The sequence below is a fragment of the Drosophila arizonae genome, chromosome 4, assembly GCF_054131065.1.
Source record: "Drosophila arizonae isolate 15081-1271.41 chromosome 4, UAZ_ARI_1.0, whole genome shotgun sequence".
NCBI classification, from domain to species: domain Eukaryota; kingdom Metazoa; phylum Arthropoda; class Insecta; order Diptera; family Drosophilidae; genus Drosophila; species Drosophila arizonae.
This window is the reverse complement of record NC_142924.1, coordinates 4,816,502-4,830,848: the sequence shown is the minus strand read 5'-3', so window position 1 is coordinate 4,830,848 and position 14,347 is coordinate 4,816,502. Positions and strand designations below refer to the sequence as shown.

General features: G+C 38.5%; 1 protein-coding gene across 12 annotated transcripts in view; it reads right to left on the bottom strand.

The window, feature by feature from the left end:
- The window catches only part of Svil (Supervillin), a 127,631-nt gene that overhangs the window by 64,958 nt on the left and 48,326 nt on the right, over positions 1–14,347 (bottom strand). The window contains exon 1 of one of the 12 annotated variants that reach the window (XM_089468552.1): positions 314–984. The exons of 10 other annotated variants lie outside the window; for them this stretch is intronic. In XM_089468552.1, coding sequence (XP_089324678.1) covers positions 314–461 — 148 coding nt within the window. In that variant the 5' untranslated portion in view covers positions 462–984. Of the gene's footprint in view, positions 1–313; positions 985–14,347 lie in introns of those variants that run through there. One more of the 12 variants, XM_089468556.1, reaches the window with a different exon arrangement.

Below are 14,347 nucleotides of genomic sequence, written 5' to 3'. Positions count from 1 at the left end.
CCTAAATTTAAACAACGTATTTAACACAAATTACAACAGCTGGCTGGCTGACTGGCTGGCTTAAAACCCAATTAGTGTGCAACTAAATATACTTAAATATTGCACCACATGCATTGCAATCGTAATACCCACTTTGTTTACACTCGGAAAAAAGTAGTCATCGAATCCACACACACACATACACTCACACATATACATATGCAAATTGCAAATGTTCAAAACGTATCTAAGTACGATACGAATGTTTTCATATCTGTATATATCTGAGTATACACATCCATATCTCTATATGTATGCCAATGTTTATACTAACTGCGATAGCGTGGCATATCCATATTGCCGCTGCTTTTGCTCGACTGTAGCTGAAAGTGTCGCTGCGTGGATGCGGTCGAGCCGCCATGGATGGGACTATCCAAATTGAGCACGCCTTCGCGTATGAGGCACTCCTTGATGGCCAACATATTGTACACTGCACTACATAGACTGACTTGGCAAAATTGGGCTGCAAGGCTGCCGAGCCAAGATGTATTATTATTTTTATTTTAGAAAGTAAGACACACAACTACACACACACACACACACAGAGACACAAACGCGCGTATTTTATATATAGAAGATGTTTCTCATTCCATTTCATTTCATTTTGCAACTGGCTCTGCACTTGAGGCGAAAATAGAAAAGCGCGACAAGCACTCGCACTCGGCGTCTGCTTCACAATAAAGTCGAAAACTCTTTCCCTCGTGTATAGTTTTTCCAAGCAACAGTTTTATTTATTTATTTCGTCGTTTCTGTTGCTGCCATCCGCCGTAGCTGCGAGCGACTGAGCGCTAGCCGAAAGTATCTAGAACTGTGGCCACAGCCGTCTGTCTGTTCAGTTCAGTTCAGTTCCAACACGATTTTCATTCTTTATCTTTGGACTCGCGCGACGAAGCAAAAGAATTAAAACAAAACGAACAAGCCGACTGAACACTCTGCCGATTGCCGACTGACTAACTGAGTATCTATGTGTGCTAGCACTAACTGATTGCGCCTGTATCTGTGTGAGTGTGAGTGTAAGTGTGCGTGTGGGAAGAAGCAGCAAAATCAAAACAAAACGAAAAACGTGCAACGGTAACACAGCTAAAAACTAAGACAGAGACAGAGGCACAAAGAGAGAGTGTGAGAGAGAGAGAGAGAGACAAAGAACCCCCACGAGACGTAGACCGTTTACATTCATACAGATTATACTCTCTCAGCTGTTGAACAGATGGATGGTTCAGTGGAGAAGATATTGTATAGCGAAGCTACCATTTAGTTGATTGACTTGGAACTCATTCACTGAATTGAGAGAGTCCTTATCAAACGAGAACTAGCTCACGTATAGCTAATATTCTACTTGGTTTTATTGAAATGTTTAAATGGTTTAACTAACTAGTTTTCTCTTAGCTAAAAATTATTTTTGACTATAAAAATTTATACATGAATTTTAAAATAATGTAGAACTACTTCATAATGAGATGGGAGGAACTAGTTCATGCATTTAGATTTAAGGAACATTTTAAAATTAATTGCAGTTCTTTTTTCAAGGAAGAAATAGTTCATGAACTAAACTGGTGCATTAGAATCAATTTCTGAATTTGGCATTTTATGACTTTAGTTGGACTCTACTAAAGTACTAAATGCGGATCTAGTTTATTTCTATAATATTCTTCTTAATTTTAATAAAAATTGAAAGTTTTTTATTTCTAATTGCCCGCCAATTTACCTAATATTATCTATAGAAAACTAGTTAATTTCTCTGAATGTATCTGAATGAGTATTATTAAGATAATATTTGTGATTCTAATGGATTTCGATATTCACAGACGCAGGTCATTTAACTAATGGGCTTCTTTGTGGTGCTTTGCTGGCTTTCTCAACTTATTAAGTTCACTGTGCCACCATCTACAGAATGGACTGAATGAACTGATGGACAAATGGATAGAGCAAATCACATCACATCGCATCACATCAAGCTGCCCATCAGAGGCAGCTCCACATGCTGTGCAAAAAGAGGAACTAGACACAGAAAACTCATTAAATGCCACTGCGAAGCATAGAAGGCGCCAAGAGCTGAACACTTTGTTATTGGATGAAGAGTATCTATCTGGTTATTGAGGTTGGTCAACGGTAAAACACTGCAGTAGGTGGAGGAATCTCAATAACGACTGAAAGAAGACTGCAGAAGAAGAGGTGCAATGATAGAGAGATAGAGGTGATCCAGAAATGTAGCAGCTTTACTTTGATTTGAGTTTTCTGGTTCAGGATCGGGTCTTTCTAGCTGCACTGTTGCTCTTTAAGAGTATAGGAACTTCCATCAGACTTATACAAATTTCAAGTGAGAGCTTAAGATTTATATGTTATACTTTGATATGCCATCTCGCTAAACTCGGTTATTTTCGCTCTATCGTATCCTTGTATCCTATGATATGCATATTTGAGCTACACAAGAGTTCAAATATTAATAAAGCCTGTCAGGTTGAGTTATCCGCCAGGTTCATATGTCAAAAGTCAAACGTGAACATTGCCAGCTGGATTTTTGCATGACATTTGCCTCTATACATGTCTGTGTGTGTGTATCTATGTTTGTGTTTGTGGTTTTAAGTGCTTTTAGGAGCTGCTGAATGGATTTCGAAATAATGATATTTAGCTGTTGGTTATTGAGTGTGTGCGTGTGTGTGTGTGTGTGTGTGTGTGTGTGTGTGTGTGTGTGTGTGTGTGTGTGTGTGTGTGTGTGTGTGTGTGTGTGTGTGTGTGTGTGTTTGTGTGTGTGTGTGTGTGTGTGTGTGGATTGAAGGTCGCAAACGGATGGACAGAAGTATCAGTGTGTAAGCTAATTGAGTCACATTCTTTAATTGAGTTGTTGTCCAACTATTTCCGTAGTGGGCGTCAATTTGATTTATGAGCCATGAGAGTGGGATTATGCCACTCGCCTGCCTGTCAGCCTATTTCGAAATACAGAACTCTTTAATTGAAACCACAAAGCGCCACCTAGCGCCAGTTATAACTGCAACTCAGCGGCTAAACTGATGCACTGGAAGGTAATTTGTATATGTATCCGAATGAATGTGAATTGTGTTACGGCTATTTCTTATCTACTGATAATGGACTGTATGAGCTTTTTTTCGCAAGAGAGAACAGTTCATGATGGTTTTACAAGTTGGATATACCCTTTAATGAAAGTGGGCACAAAAAGGGTATACGCATATGATTTCAAGACTGAATTTAATTCCCACTGGATTACTTTTTACAACCAATCTTAAGATATTTTAGCTATATGTCTCTTTCTCTCATTTTCTGACTTCATAACTACCTATATTCCTTAATATACTTTTATATATTTCTGCATATACAAATTATATATCAAGCTATCTTTTTCTAATCTCTTTTTATCTCCCAGCAAATCTGTTAATCTCACTGTACTCCATCCTTCATTTTATCTCTCTTTATATCTATCTCTTTCCCTATATATAGGAGTGAAATTTTGAGTATAGTATGAAATGCAGAGTATATCATAGTCTATTACTATATAAAATATATTTCTGCTGGTCTTCAGTTTTATTTTATTTTTTGTGAGAATATTAATAATCGTGTAAACATAAAGAGAATGTATAGTGCAGGTAAAGCAGGGGCATATTGAACACGAGCTGGTGTATACAAAAAAAATTGTATATGTATATGTATATATGTATATATATAAATATATATGTATTATATGTTTTATGTGCACATTCATTTCGTTGGCCATTTATGAGTAAAGTATTTATTTCGGTGCAGCTGTTGCCTTACGCCATGGCAAGTATCCGACTACTTTATGCGATTGATTTATGTCATAATTACGTTCATCAATATGCAGGATATGCGGCGTATGATTGATGCGATGGGCCATGCGCTACAGGTATGCAATATTAATGTGTACAATCTCACAAAACAGCCAAAAACAGCCTGAAGGCAGGGCTACATTTGGTCAATGATTGAATATCTGTACTTCAATAACATGATGTCTCATATATAAAATGCTGAGGTACTCACAGCCAGGGTCAAATAAATAAACGGAAAATTTGTCAGACTTTTATATACACAAGAATTATATATCAGGAGAATTGCAAAGAAAGAAAGGCAAGCAAAAGGATTACTGTGAGAGTAAGAGAAATATTTATAATAATTTATTAGCTCTTGAGAATCGCAAAGAAAGACAAGGGATTTTTCTGTAGAGGGAGCTGAGAGAGAGAAGCTGACAGAATAAAACTTATGAGGCATTGTTTATGAAAGGAAGCAAAGAAGGGAATATATGTAAGAGAGACAGAGAGATGTGTGGATCCCAAAGAACGACATTCCTTAAAAGAGAATATTTCTATAAGAGAGAAATGTCGCGCTTTACAATTGTAATATATAAATTCTGTTCACAATCAGGCTGTAAACTATAATACAATAACCAAATGGAATCATGTTTATAACATTCACAATAACTGTAAATGACACTACAAAATCCAAAACAAGTACAAGCCATAAAAGTGTTTTTGACTGTTTGAGAAGGCGGCCTTCGGGCTCTTTGTGGGGCATTCACCAGCCACCAACCAAAATTTGTGCTCATTGCATGTGGGCGGGGCACGTAATGCGATCAATGAAAGTGGATTAGGCACATGCACAATTGCAGTCTACTTTCAGTGCAACAACAACTGGCTAAACTAGCTGAAACTATGTCAAAATTAGACAGCAACAAGCAAAAAGCCGTGACGCAGGAGATGGCGGCTAATGGGTCATGTGGCGCGTGTGGCAGGATGTATAATTTGCACTGTTGCAACAACCGTTGTGGCACTGGCGGCACTGTTCTTAGTTAATGTTATTGCATTTGCCTGCCAAATGTTGCAGCATACAAAAGAGTAAGTTTTGTAATTCTGTTATAAAACTACCGAAAGCCAAAGGCGAGAGAGAGAGGAGGGGGAGGTCTGGTTAATATGCCAAATTAGGCTAAAAGCAACTTGATTGGCATCAGAAAAAGAAGAACTTGGCATTTGCTGTTTGCTGCTTGCTGTTTAAGTTGTTCATTCTTGGCTGCATTGTTTGCAGCACGCGGCGCAATTAGCGCTGACAATTAAGACAAGAACAGGAATGGGCAATGAGCAATGAGATTAAGGTGCATTAAGAGGCGAGACAGACAGGCAGGCGGAAAGAGTGAGAGAGAGGGAGGGAGAGTGAGGGTAGGCACGTAAACAGACACAAAATGGCAATGAAAATGACGACAAAGACGTTGAGCTTGATGCATGCCACAAGGGGCAGACAGAGGCAGGCAGACAGCCAGGCAGACTAATGGAACTGGCTGAGTAGGTTGAGGGGGAAAGCAGCGACTCGTTAACTAAATAAATAACTTGATCAGCGCGTTGCAGTAGCAACAGGCACAAGCATTAATGTAATCACAATTAAATTTCATTTAATTTGTGACACATGCTTGCTTAAGAAGTGGCGCAATGGCAAATTAAACAAAATATGCAACTGCCAGAGCTAGAAATCGTTAATGAAACATACTAATTTCAGCAATTTACAGCTGATTCTGCATTAGAATTTCGCTGAATGTCAATTAATACATCAACGGCAATGCAAACCAGCTGCGAAGCAATCTACAATTAAACTAAAACCAACTGCTTAAACCAATGAGAATTGCAGAGGGGGGGCGGAGAGAGAGATAGCTAAGTAAATGAGAATTGCAGAGGAGAGCATTTGCTAAAAGCACTTCAAAGCAGCTGCAAGAATTTTCGCGTAAACCTCTGAAAAGAATTATATGGAAAAAGAAGACTTGACGACAGACACTAAAAATAAACTATGATAAGAGTTAAATGGAAAATAAATATTTAAAAAAGACTTCAATGTGATAATTGTTACAGCTAATGAATAATGATCAATAATATATGATTAGAAGAACTGCATAGAAGAAGAGCAGAAACTACAAACAAGAGTTGAGAATAAGTATGGATTAGAGGATTGCAGTGAAGAACATTTATATTAAAGCAAAACAATTGAACGACTCTATACAATTATTAAAAGGAAATTCGAATATTATTATTACACTTGAGAGAAAATGAGATGGTAAGATTGAGAATTGCATAGAAAAGCATATCTGTAGAAGAACTTTAAAGGAGCGGAAAGAAGTCTCTTCTGTAAAACAGAGTATAATCTTTGTGAAACTAATTGAAATAGCTAAGTTAATGCCAATTATTTGCAGTGTACTATGCCATATAGACTGATAACGCAGGCCTTCTCCGCGCTAATGTCGTCGAACCTTTAGCTTGGCAATGACGTTGGTTGAGGTCATTTCATTGCTGACTTTTTCAGCAGCAGCATCAGCAGCAACAGCAGAAAGCAGACAACAAAAGTTACCTTTCAAAAGTAAGACAGTTCATAAGAATTTTGTTTCAGCAAAATGCGAACAAAATTGCTAATAATATTTATTTTATTTGTAGGCGTTGAATATCGAGGCGGAAGCCAATGCTAGATTTTTCTATATTTCTATATTTAAATTGAAATTGAAATCGAAAATATATTAATTGTGGGCGGCATGCAATTTGCATAATCCCAAGTGTTAAGTAATGGAAATATTTACGCATAATAATATTATAATAGATCAAAAACAAAGCTGACCATATTTGATATTGACATATAATACGAGATCTCAGGATTAAAAGCAAAACACGGAAACTATTTGCATGAAAAAAAAAAAAAAAAAAAAAATCACATAAATCTTGTCTTACTAAAGCTTTGAAGCTTGAACTGTAGCTTTGTTCACAAGGTTTACTTTTTATCATCGTATGATAAGAACAATGCAAACTGGGAGTCGCATTAGGGTCAAGTTTACTTTAGACATAAGTTTTTTATTGCAGTATAAACAGTATGCGCCTTATTTGTTGTAGCCATAAGTCAAGTATGCCGTTTGCATTTGGTTATAGGGCATCTCAGAGTCGCGCCGACTTTTCTACACTCTTCTTTTATTGCATTTCATTGTTGTTATTGCTGCGTTCAATTTGAACTTCAACGTCAAAGCACGTTGCAAATTACGTGGCTCTTGAAGGTGACAGCGTCAAGAGAATTGCATTTTATGATGACTCGACATCCATTGTGCGAAACGTTGTTAGGTGACCCTCGCCTCGCCTCCCCACCCGCAGCTGACAACAGCTGTGTGTGTGTGTGTGTGCGTTGAATGGCCAGGGTAGGTTCAACTGGTATCAACTGGGCTATATCAATATATATGCAGATGAATCTAACATAAAGTATGAACTATATTAACTTAGCTGCGCAGTTTCTATACTAATATTTGCAGAAATTGATAGACATTGCAAATGGGTCGTATCGACGGCATTATACTCATTCTCCAGTTTCAAAACCAGACGCACGCCTAGAGTGACATCAGCGTGATGCCAATATACCCGCTTTTCACTTTCCAAAATCGAATATTAAGTATGTTTCGCGTATCATTAAATGAATCAAATGTTTGCCCAACGATTGGCACCTCAATTTTCATATTTTCAGCTTGCAAATTGTAATCGGATTAGCATAATTTATTGATCAATAATCATTAAATAGCGTTTACATGCAAATCGCTTCAATTACGAGGCGAAACATATTTCAATTTCAAATCTCTTGTCATTTGTTATGCAAGCAAACAAAAGATGATGTGAGAAAAAAAAAATGGGAGAAGAAAAAAAAAAACACACGCAAGCTGCGAGAGAAAAACAAACAGCAGATGGAAATTTGTAAACTTGTCGATGCAACGTTTCGAATAATTGTGATGCAAATGCGAACGAGATGAGGATGCATAATGCAACAAAGAGGAAGAAAGCAACATAAACAAAAGATGAAACAATTCACAATGGATTTGGAATTTGGCTCGGGCTGGGGATTGAGCGCGGAGGGCATCTTTATAAATTAATTAAGAAGGCGTGACATAATAATCTGGCAGGCCTGATTTCCATAATTAGCTGCAGCGTCACTAACAAACTAGCACAGGTAGGTGAAGAGAGAGAGAGAGAGAGAGAGAGAGAGAGAGAGAGAGAAAGCAAGTCGCAGTAGCATCAGCATTACCATTTCGCATATATTTCCTATATGGCCAGCGATTTGTCACCTCAGCTAATGTTACTCATTGTGCGAAAACTCGGCCAGTAGTTAAATTACGGCCACAGCCGAGAAACTTGGCTAATAGCCATGCAATTGGGTGGATGGGGAGTCGTACAAAAAAGTTACAGCAAATGCTAGTGACGTTTTTATGGCCTGAGCCTGAACTTGAATCGATCAAAAAATGCGTTAATAACAGGCAAGTATAATTTGCGTATAAGCTTTTATATCCATTAAGATTTTCTGCATCAATAACTCTACACATATTTAATATAAGATTTAATATCTATAAATAATTGTTAACCTAGTCTATTAACTATTTGATGTAAATACTTATATTGAGCCCAGTTTTAATGAGTCTAAAATTACTTTAACAGCTTTGACTCAATCTATACAAGATTTTATATAAAGAAATCTTTTTAATATCAGTGTTACATGAATAAAAAACCAGTATCGAATCACGAGTCAAAAAATGTGCTCTATAAATCTTCTAAAATATCTGTTTACTTTAGTCAAATTTAATATTCGGACCTGTTAGCAAAGTTAGCTTCCTTAGTTACCTTGCAATCGATGTGCGACGCACTTGAAAAGTTTTTAATGGTTGTTATTTTTCATGATTCTCAGTTGTGGGGTTTTTGCTGTTGTCGCGTACCTGGCGACAAAGTTCTAAGCGTTAGCTGTGAGGGCGTGGTCGCTTTGACAAGTTGAATGTTTGCCAACTGGCCAAAAGGCTGGAGCTAGGGCTGCATAAAAGTTATGTCAGCAATGCAATTTGCAAAATGGCAAACGAAAGTGTGGTAAATGGGTCAAATGGAGGGCAGGATAAAAAAAATGGAAGAATTTCTGTGGGCTGTCAACAGCTGCACAATGCTCTAGTTGGCAAGAAAGTTGAGAGGAAAACCAAAAGTAATGGGGCATTTTAAAGAGTAGGTGTCCAGGATATGCTTTAAAGTACTTGAATCACAAATTTTATAAAATTTTAGGATTAGCTGACTAATATGCCCACTTACACTTCTTGAATAGCGTGAAAGAAAATATTTGCATGAGTGCAAAACTGAAATGAAATTAGTGCAATGCACTACCCACTCGAGCTTTGGTACCTTGAAGCATTAAGGCGCATCTGATGCGCATTTCAGTGTGTGTTTGTTTGTTTGTGTGGCATTATCTTATTACAAAAGATATGAGACTATTGATTCGCTGCTTATCAATCATTCGCAATCATTGTCCAGCTATATAATCCAATAATTCATAACGCCATTAACAAAGCTGTCAAACAAAGTATCTCTTCTTGCACAATGCGAGAGAGATGAGGCCACAGTAACGAAGCCAAGCAGAAAACGATCTCAATGCTGGAGGAGCAGCGGTAGCAGCAGCATCAGACATGCCTGACTGCACATGAATCAATGGAGGTAACTGAACCAACTCCCCTTTTTCACATTCAATACTTTGTGACCCCTCCCCACCACAATGTGGCCAGAGAGTGGGTAAGCGAGTTCAGCTCAGCTCGACAGCTGTCACTGAAAATGTTTCTATCTTATTAAGATGCAATATGGATACCCTATAATTGGGAGAAGTGTGTATGTGAAATTGAGAAACAGAGAACTTTATTAAAGAGAGAAGTAGAGAACTTCTTATAAATAGAGAAGAGAAGTTGAGAGATTACTCCCCAATTGGAAGTTAAGAAGGAGACGTAGCGAAATCGGAAATAGAGTTGACAAGTAGAGAAGAAGGATACAAAATGAGATTAGAGGATAAAAAGAGAAGTAAACAGCTTGAGAACCAGAGAACTAGAGAAATAAAGATACAGAAAAGTTGAGAAAACATGATAGATGGGTCGAGTAAGCGATGAGTAAGAAAAGGCAAGAAAAAGTAGATACAGTATATATACATAGATAGCATTTCATATCAGTTACAGGATATCACGCCGCACATCACTCTTTGCTGTTCATCTAACGGCTTTCTTTGCAATCATTGCGAGTGCTGCGCAACACCTGACAGGCGACTGCTTCATCAATTCTCAATGGACTCAAAAAGCTTATGGCATAATTTTGGGTACATTTTTTTGGTATCCTTCGGCTTGCGCTTTTCGCTCAGTTTGTTCTTCTTCAATAGACTTAACGCTCAAGCTGTGCCTGTTGTGCGTTGTTCATGCTAATGTTGTTATTGACAGTCAACAAACAACAACAACAACAACTACAACAGCAGGGAGGACAGACGACAAATACAATAACAGCATGATAACAACATCGAGGGCCATTGACGCAGGCGGCCCAACAATTTGTGACAATTCGCGTCGCTTCGACTACGTCATCGACAATGGGTTTTGTCACCCAATTGACAGACAGACAGACGGCCGGCAGGCAGGAGAGCGGCCCAGTTCCAGTCATCGCCGGCACTGAGTCAGCGGAAGGAAGTGAAGAAGAGCTGACACTCAATTTTGAATGGCTTGGAAAGGGCCGCATTAAAGGCGGAACGGGACGAGACGGGCCGGGACGAAACGGAACGGGGCCTTGACAATAGACGTCGAAAAGTCACACGTTTCGTCAAATGCTATTTTAGGGATTTATCGATTTAATTAGTACTCGGACAGGGTACACCGAGCACCGACTCAAGTAGGAAATGTGGCAAGCATAAATTATGAATAAAAATTCGATACGCTGCATCAATCAAAGGCAAAAACCGAATCATGGCTAATAAAATCACTCATACGCCCGGTGCGTTGTAACTCAAATTTTTATTAAAACCAATTTCAGAATATTGTCAACATTAAAAGCGAGGAAAAGTAAAGGACGTCGACAAACAAAAAGGAAAAAGGAAAAAATCCAAACAAGTTGAAGCAAAAACTCCAATGAAAAGCATACAATTTACGAGCTGAAGGACAAGGAAATTGGGGGGCGATGGGGGAGAGGAACCGCTGGATTTATTCATTCCCAGTTGTTGCCTTGGCAATGGCGTAAAAGCCAGATAAACTTTGAAGGTTTCGCCTTGTTAGAAAAAGCTTCAAGAACGTCTCATTTTTGAAATGTGGCCTCTGACCTTTGCTGTAGCAAAAATAACAAAGCTGCAAATCTAAAAGTCACGTATGACTTAATTAGCTGTGAAGATGTTAAAACAGCTAAATGAAATTTCGATTTCACTGATTATAACATAATAACAAATGGGAGAGAGAGAAAGAGAGAGAAAGAGAGAGAGAGAGAGATTGGAGATATGCTCCAAATGTCAATGAAAACTATTACGGCAAATTACAGTCTCTTATGCCTAATTAAATAACGCAGTGCTGCGTAAAGCTAAAATTAAAAATAACACAAAATAAACAATTATAAAATTTGATATATATATATATAGACTTCTTATAAGTCATACACAAACTAGTAATTAAATAATATTTAACATATCATTTATTATTTTTCCATCTTACTAACATTTTCATTTTCACATCAAGTTTTGAGCCAACCCTCGTATATCATAAGCATTTGCCATACAAACTCTAAATTTTCCACTTTGAAACATAACAAATTGCAAATCGAGCATACAAAATGCAGTTTCCAGCTGAAAGTTGGAACATGTCATTGTCATGGCAACAACAACAACAACAACAACTACTACTACTACAACAATAACAGCAACAACTACAATAGAGCGAAAGCAAGGGCGTGCAAACAAAACGCACGGCTGACTGAAGCCAGCAGCAACAAAAACAGAATTACGAAAGCACGAAAGAACATACAGAACAACAGCAAGTTTGCCGCTATACAACATGCGCTCTTTCCTCTCTCTCTCTCTCGCTTGCCCTCTCTAGCTGTATGATGCTGAGCAAACAACAACAACTTCAGCAGACAGCACAGCATTAAGCGTTTGAATTAAATTAAGGCAAATTCATGCAATAAATTTAATATATTGCAGCGAACAAGAAATTATTTAAAGCAACATCTAAAAATAAAACAATTTTTTTTTTTTGATAAGCCGAATGTGACGTTAGAGTTGTGTCGGCAGAGGCAGCGGCGCCGACGCAATAAGCTAAAAATAACAGCAAAACCTGCGTACATTGAAAGAGCGTGCAAGAGTGAGAGAGAATGAGAGCGGAGTGGAGGGAGTCTTGTCTGCTGGGCAGCGCACTTGCTCGCAGGCCGAAAAAAAAGAGTATTGAGTACAATATATGTGTATGTACACACATACACACGCTTTAAAAGTAGAGCGCGCCAGCATTTACCGTTGTTGTTGAAAAGCTAAAAGTAGTTGACATGACATGCTGAAAACTAAACTGCGCTTAGCATCGGCTGCTGCTCCGCCGATGCTCGACTGCTGCAGCGTCATTTGCTTTTATAAGCATTTCACACAAAAATTAACACCCCAAACAGTAAGAGAGAGGGAGAGAGAGAGCAAGACAGCGACCGTCTCTGTTATTGCATCTCCTAGATCTTGCATTGATTTACACAGAAAATTAACAGTTGGTTAAATTGTTTGTCATTTAGTGTAAATATATAATTCATTTAGTTGACTTACGGTTGAAATTGTTTTGCAACGATTTATAAACTTTTGTCAATTAGTTGATATCAATGTAGCGTCACGCCGGTGATTCAATCGACCGTGGCTATAAGCAAAACAAATTATATACAGCCAGCCGCAACGGCAGATTTGAAAACACACTCACACACACTGCTGAACTTGTTTCAATCGCACACACGCACAAGTGTCGGTAAATACAACAATAACAAAACACGGCAACGGAAACGAAATCCAATGCAAGCCGAACACAAAAGCTCAGCTTAACACTGCAGGCAGATAGACTGTGGATGCGACGCAGCAGCCAGAACTTTCATATACCAACATGAACCGACGTCGAGCAGCGCAGACAAAAGACTGAGCTGAAGTTGCCAAAGCCATAGCCGCACCACAAGAGACGCAACGATAACAAAACGAGTACAAGCGCGCACTCTCTCTCTCTCTCTCCCTCTGTCGCTCTTTGTCGCGAGCGCAACCGTCTGTGTAGGTGTGGGTGTTGTCGTTCAGGAGAGAGAGCCACTCTGTGAGAGCACAAATTGCTGCAAAAAGGGAAAGGATCGCGAATAGTCAAAAACTGCAACACGAATTTGTCAATGTCATGAGAAAGCCCAAAAGAGAGGTGGATAATGAGGGGGAGAAGGGAAATTGTCAGATTGAGCGAAAGAATGTTAGAAATCAGTATTTTCATTTGAGTTCATGTGAGCTTTGTCTTTGTGCAGCGCAATTTGTTGAACTGAAGCTGTCGCAATATACATACACACATACATACATACATATGTATCTATATACATATGTACACACATATATAGATGACAGACAGGATGCTAGTGCTAATAAGGTGGTTGGCAATGCAGGTGCCGTTAGATGCAATTCAATGCACCAATGGCTGGATGGATAGATGGATGGATGGATGATTGGCCCGATAGATGATGGAAAAAGCGCGGAAATGTGAAGTGCCATAGAAAATTGCTTTATGCACCGTTTTCAAGTTTCACGTTTGCTCTAAATGCCAAGCAGCTCTGCCGCCAACCAGTTCAGTTCGCAGAACAGCAGCAACAACACTCAACAAGTTCAATGCTATTCAGACAGACAGACAACAAATACTTGTATTTACCTAACTTAACTGAAATTTGGAATGCAAGTTCCAAAGATAAACATAAACAAGGCGCGTGGCAGATATAAGTGCAAAAGCACACACGCTCACACACACACACACACACATACATACGCTCAAATATTTATTGTGTAGGATATAAAAACTGCATTCCCATAAACTTTTGCGCAGGCGAAGAGCACTGAGCGACGCAGACAGCGACGCCGGCAGCGCAGCAACAGAATAACACTTGAAAAATGCTTTTCAGAGCATAGAGTGAACTTGAAAGGGATAGATATAGGCACAGAGAGAGAGAGAGAGAGAGAGAGAGCTCAATTGGAGTAGTTTTAAAATTATTTAAAGTTTAAATATATAAATAGTAAAATATGTTGTAATTTTATATTACCCTCGTTAAAGCTGCGCCGCGTGCATCTCCAACTCACCCAAAAATCCGCTCAAACAATTATGTTTGTGTCATGACTCACCTGAAAAAGAAACAAGAGAAACCCGTAAAATAAGTAAGATTACAAATTAGAAACATATTGTGTGTTTGTGTGCGCACGCAGGTAAATAAATTAAGTCTTAACACAAAATGTCACTTAAAAGTGTCACTGCAAATGAAACAAATCA